Here is a 6,344-nt window from a genome sequence, read left to right as displayed (position 1 = left end):
GTGTGTGTGTGTGTGTGTGTGTGTGTGTGTGTGTGTGTGTGTGTGTGGCTTTATTGGCAAAAATTCATTTTTCATGTGCCCTTCTCTGATTTTGCTTCTTCCTGAACTCTAGTGTCCTGTGAAGGCCTTGGGGTGACTGTAATTGGACGGCAGGGTGGAGTTAATGATCCTGGAGGGCCATGAGCCTCTCTGGGGCTCGGTTTCTGAATGCACAGACTATTTCATGGATTGCACTTGTCATGGGACCAAGCCACTCCTGGCCTCCTTTTCTGCTGTTTGACAGTGTGAAGATCTGTCATGCCCCCTCCTCTGTTGTCAGATGTCACAGCATTGCTCATGCCAAAAGCCTGCCATCTAAAGTTCCTTTGGGAAAAGAGAAGAATTGGATTCTGTGCTTGTTTTTACTAGGGAAGGAAACTTGAAATGACTTGGGGCCACTAGCCCAATTAGCCATCAAAAAGTAGGATTCTATTTGAAGTAGATTTGTGTTGTTTGAGGTTGGTTGATTGGTTTGTTCCAATGAAGCCAAACTTAACAGGGTACAGGTTTTCTTTTACAGTCTGATTCTGTAAGTCTTTTCCCATTGTCACTTTGGACTCAAGTAAGCAGCGCCCCTGTCCTCAGCACCTGCCTTCCCGTGCATCTGCTTTGTCCTCGCGATGGCTCACAGTTTATCCAGTGTTTGCTGTGCAGGTGTTTCTCATCTCTCAGGGGCATGGTTTGCTCGTTGCAGGCTGCGACAATGCCATTATCATCTGGAACGTGGGGACGGGGGAAGCCCTGATCAACCTGGACGATATGCACTCAGACATGATCTACAACGTGAGCTGGAACCGCAATGGCAGTCTCATCTGTACCGCTTCCAAAGACAAGAAAGTGCGAGTCATCGACCCCAGGAAACAGGAGATTGTTGCTGTGAGTATTGTCTGGGACAAACCCCAGTGCATGTGGCACATGAGTCGCGCTGCGTTCCCCCCGCTCAGTGGGCCTTGCTGAGCGCAGGTGCCAATGGTGAGTGAGGAGAGAGACGGGTTCAGGCTACTGGCTGTTCCCTGTCACTTTCCTTTCCAGATTCCACTCTGCTCACTCAAGTGGTGGCCATGTTCACGAAGGATCAGTTTTGATCTGTTCACTGGCATCCTTAAGAGTTTACAAGTTTGGTCCAGCAAAGCCTGACTTCATTCCTGGCCTTGCTAACTGTTGACTTAATTCCTCTCCCTGTCTCCAAGAGTATTGTCTTGGTACCTTTCAGAGCTGGGTGGGGTTCTCTATTCAGGCCTCACAAAGCCCATCTCCTGACAAAGAGGTGGACATGGGATCTTCAGTCGGAGTTTAGTCCCAGCATGCCTCACTTCTGCCATACTCTAGGGCCCTTCCTGAGATGTGATATGTTTGGCAGCATGACATCTGAATAGAGGTTCAGGCCTAGTGACCACTGGTACTTGCCTGGCCCAAGGTTGGGAACTCCTGCCCTCATTAAACAAGGAGCTTAGGGAAGGAGGCTGGGCTTCTGTGTGAACTGTGATGGGGTGAGATTGTAGACTAATTTGAATCTAGAGAAGCACACCCTTGGCAGAGCCTTGAGCCCCCTGTATCTGAGCTGCATCCTGGTGCTCTTGCCTGCTGGTGTCACTGTCCGCTAATGGGTGGAGCTGGTTAGCACTGAGGTCTCACCTAGGAGAGCACACATGAATCCAGAGGAGGGGGCTGAAATTGGGTCCGGTTTGGGGTGCGGGGGGGTGGGGGTTCCCATGCACCTTCCCCTGCAGTCCAGGTGTGTGAGATATGATAGGCCTCTTCACCTCTCTTCCCTCTCCCAGGAGAAGGAGAAAGCACATGAAGGAGCCAGGCCCATGCGAGCCATCTTCCTGGCTGATGGCAACGTCTTCACCACCGGCTTCAGCCGCATGAGCGAGCGGCAGCTGGCACTCTGGAACCCGGTAGGCCCCTTCCCAGCCCTCGGCTCTGCTCCTTCTCTGTGCTCCAGGCAGGGCTCTGGGCTGGGAAATGGGTTTCAGGGTTCTTAACTGCTGTCAAGTGCTCCTCCTCCTGGAGACTCACTGGCAACTATATGCACAAAAATGCATTCTGGGTGTTCCCCAGCAGCGTGTGTCAACTGTGCTTTCAGAAAAGAATGGACAACTTGGGAACTAAGTTCTGCCCTGAGTTGTATTTCACAGTGAATGATCGATCAGATGTCTAACTAAACAAGAGCTGTGGTTCGTGACTGGGACTAACAGGTGGAGAACTCCTGGGTGGTGTGGATGATGCATTCCACACACATACGTGTGTGTGTGTGTGTGTATGTGTGTGTGTGACAGACAGACAGACAGACAGACAGAAGGAGGCAGCTTGTGGTGCTGCTCTTTGTACTGACTAGACCGTTCTGGAAGATGGGATGGCTTTTATGTTCTTGTCTCTTCATTTTTTACAAGTATTTGTTCTTGTTTATTTGTTTGTTGGTTTGTTTGTTTATTGTGCTAGTACCGGGGCTTGAAGTCAGGGCCTAGGGTGCTGTCCCGTAGCTTTTTCAAACTTAACACTGGTGCTTTACCACTTGAGCCACAGCTCTACTTCTGGCCTTTTGTAGTTAATTGGAGATAAGAATATCACAGACTTTGGTGCTCAGGCTGGTTTTGATCCTTGGCCCTTATGTTTCAACCTCATAAATAGCTTGGCTTATAGGCGTGAGCCACCAGGCTCCTGGCTAGTTATTTACATTTGCTTTCTTACTTTTGTAGCATGTATTATTATGATAATCATGATACATATTTCTATATATCATATATATATTTCTATATATTTTTTTCTATATATCATATTGTATACTTGGAACTACCTATATTTATTTTACAATAAAAACAAAGTATATAGTTTGTTTTTTTTTTTTTGTCGGTCGTGGGGCTTGAACTCTGGGCCTGGGCGTTGTCCCTCAGCTCTTCAACTCAAGGCAAGCGCTCTACTACTTGAGCTACAGCGCCACTTCCAATAAAAACAAAGTATTCCTAAGAAAATGAGAAACAGCCACAAAGGAGAAGGGCACCATCACATGGACGCACACCAGTGTGTGCATTAATGATGTGTCAGATGCACACAGTCTTCAGTGAGCTTGATATCTAGTGTTTACGTGTATGAAGATTATGTGTACATTGTTCAAATTTTAGATTTCTCTTAGAGGAAAATCACTCCTTCATCCATGAATATATAATGAGGTTATTACAAAAATTTGTCTTTTAGGTCTGGGAAGGTGGCTCAGTGGTAGAGCGTTTGCCTTGCATGCATGAGTCCCTGGGTTTGATTCCTCAGCACCACATAAGCAGAAAAAGCCGGAAGTAGCATTGTGGCTCAAGTGGTCGGGTGCTAGCCTTGAGCTGAAGAGCTGAGGGACAGCGCCCAGGCCCCGAATTCAGGCCCCACAACCGACCAAAAAGAAAAAATAATTGTCTTTGAGATTAGATTATAGATGGCTCATACCTATAATTCTAGCTACTCAAGTGGCTGAGATCTGAGGATCTCATTTCAAAGCCAGCCCTGACAGCAAAGTCCATGAGACTCTTGTCTCCAGTTAGCCACCAAAAAGTGGACACGGAGCTGCGGATCAGGTGATAGAGCACTAGCTTTGGTGAAAAAAGCTAAGGGGCCATGCCTAGTCCCTGAGTTCGAGCCCCAGCACTGGCACACATATACACAAAAAGAGTTGACCTTTATAAACATGCGCACATGTGTACATTTTATTTTCAGAAAAACATGCAAGAACCAATTGCACTTCACGAGATGGACACGAGCAACGGGGTGCTGCTGCCTTTCTATGACCCCGACACCAGCGTCGTGTACCTGTGTGGAAAGGTGGGCTGTGGATTCAAGACAAGTGCCTGCCTGGACCCCAGAGACTGAGGAGAGGGACCCTGTGTTGTAGCACTTGCAGGTTTTAATTTGTCTGGGAACTTGGTCATCTCCAGCAGAGATAAAAACAGTTTTGACGTTTTAAGTCTTGCAGGCTGTGCTTGATGCTCTGGCCCAAGCCAGGGTTGGACCTAGCTGCAATTAGAACAGTCATCTGCATGCTCAGGTGGTCCAGTGAACAGAGGGGCATTCTGGGTTCAAAATGAACCCAGGATATGAAAATCATATCCTCGCACTTCATGATTGGTGGTTTAGATCTGAGTTCACACAGGGAGGAAACGCATTTTGGGAATTCAGAAAACAATTGGTATAAAAAGCTTGCCTTCTCCTCCATTGTTTTAGATCACCGGAACAAATGGAGACTATGAGAACGAAGAGCTCTGTGAGGGCATAACACTGCCCCATTCTTTTTGTCTGTGTGAGTGTGCGTAAGCGCATGCACATGAACACGCACATGTCCTCTCCCCCAGACAGGGTCACCCTCAGTGTGCAGGCTAGCATGATTATGTGACAGTTCTTTATACTTGGATTATGATAGGCCTCGGGCTTCACCTTTCCACTCTAAGCAAGATCATCATAGAATTTTCCACAGTGCAACGAGACAGTATTTGTTCTGAGTTTTAGGCTACTCACAAAAAGGGACATTTCTAGTTAGAAAACTGTCATCTTCTCTTGTCCTCTAGTTGTCTGGTGTTGATGTCCTTGATCTGTGAGCAAATCCTAAGGTCCCAAACCACACTCCGGTCAAGTCAGATCATCGGCACTGGTTTATCAGGGGCATTGCTGTTGTCACCCTAACTTTGACCTGGTTTCTAGGCTCAGGATAAAGGAAGAGCCCTGAGGAGGTGGTGGAGACTGTGCCCTCGTGGCTGATAAGTGGGGGTTAGAAGGGAAGTCTTCCAGGAAAGAAGCTGTCATGTGTGTAGGCAAGCCTCTTGTGAGGGAGGAGCGAGGTCAGCTCCAAAGGACTGCTGGATATGGAAGAGATGCCTTGCTGAGCGAGGCTTGTCGTTAACGGAACTCAGGCCTGCGTCTGCTGTCTTGCAGGGTGACAGCAGTATCCGCTACTTCGAGATCACAGACGAGTCCCCGTATGTGCACTACCTCAACACATTCAGCAGCAAGGAGCCACAGAGGGGCATGGGCTACATGCCCAAGAGGGGACTGGATGTCAACAAATGTGAGATTGCCAGGTAAAGAATATTCTAGCTGTGGTGTGCCACCCCGTCTAGTGAGTGCTGGAGCAGTATGACTGTCAGTAGTTACTCGTTTACTGGGGTTTGAACGGAGAGCCTCACACTCTTGCTGGGCTTGCTTCCTTATGGCGGGTGCTCTTCCACTCAAGTCATGGTTGCCAGATTAGCTTTTTGTTGGTTATGTTGGAGATGGAGTCTGGTGGGCTTTTCTGCTTTGGTCCCAGCCTTCTGGATCTCAGCCTCCTGAGTAGCTGGAATTATAGGTTGTGAGCCACTGGTGCCCAGTTAAGAGAGGGACTTTTTTGTTTTTTGGTAGTACTGGGAATTGAACTTGGGGCTTGAGCTTGCTAGGCAGGTGCTCTACCACTTGTACCATGACTTCTAGCCAGTACCAGTAATTCTATAATGCAAGGCTTCCTACCTGGGTGTGTTTTGGAGTGAATTATCTCTTTCCTGCCTTCACTACTAGAGTGGAACAGTTACATGGCACATGGAGCTGATTAAGTATATCTCAAACTTAATCAAATAATGAAACCTGAAGATCAGAGTGAAGCTGTGGCTCGTGGCCTGGTGGGTGGGAAGGCCCTGGGATAGAAACCCAGTGGCATTCCTGTCCTTGAGGAAAGAACTAGGTTCCAGCCAAGAGTGTCCTAAAGTAGAGAAGTCAAGGCTTCTGCCAGGGGTGGAGGAGGCTGGATTGGCAAGCTGGGCTGTGTTGTGGTTTCTGCCTCTCATCATAATGCTAGTGAGCTTCCTCCAGAGTAGGCTTGTCCCACACACCCAACAAAAGATCCACAGTGAGGCTGCCCACCGGCCCTGGTGAACACCAGAGCTTTACAATCATGTATGCGATTGACAGATGTGTGATCATGCTGAGTACTGGTGTGTGACATAACTATGTGAACTTGCCAGACACTGGTGGCTCACGCTTGTAATACTAGCTACTCAAGAGGCTGAGATCTGAGGATCATGGTTCAATGCCAGCCTGGTCAGGAAAGTCTGTGAGACTCCTATCTCTAATTAACCACCAGAACGCGGGAAGTGGTGCTGTGGCTCAAGTGGTATAACACTCGCCTTAAGCTGAAGAGCTGAGGGACAGCACCACAGCTGAGTTCAAGCCCCAGGACTGTCCAAAAATAAACAGACTAACTATATGAACTTAAGTGTGTTGTTGTCTTGGTAATATGAAAGAACTGATACTTGCATCTTTAAAAATAATAGGAGAACATGCAGAAAACTAAAAGT

The 6,344-nt window shown here is 47.8% G+C and overlaps 1 protein-coding gene across 1 annotated transcript in view; it reads left to right on the top strand.

Annotated features, from left to right (window-relative positions):
- Coro1c (coronin, actin binding protein, 1C) overlaps positions 1–6,344 on the top strand; it is a 61,938-nt gene that overhangs the window by 32,562 nt on the left and 23,032 nt on the right. The window contains exons 3-6 of the mRNA XM_013014285.1: positions 694–915; positions 1,821–1,940; positions 3,742–3,846; positions 4,951–5,096. Coding sequence (XP_012869739.1) covers positions 694–915; positions 1,821–1,940; positions 3,742–3,846; positions 4,951–5,096 — 593 coding nt within the window. The remainder of the gene's footprint in view (positions 1–693; positions 916–1,820; positions 1,941–3,741; positions 3,847–4,950; positions 5,097–6,344) is intronic.

Source organism: Dipodomys ordii, unplaced genomic scaffold (assembly GCF_000151885.1).
Source record: "Dipodomys ordii isolate 6190 unplaced genomic scaffold, Dord_2.0 Scaffold23, whole genome shotgun sequence".
Lineage (NCBI taxonomy): Eukaryota > Metazoa > Chordata > Mammalia > Rodentia > Heteromyidae > Dipodomys > Dipodomys ordii.
The sequence above is the reverse complement of the archived record's forward strand: the minus strand, read 5'-3'. Positions and strand labels throughout refer to the sequence as shown.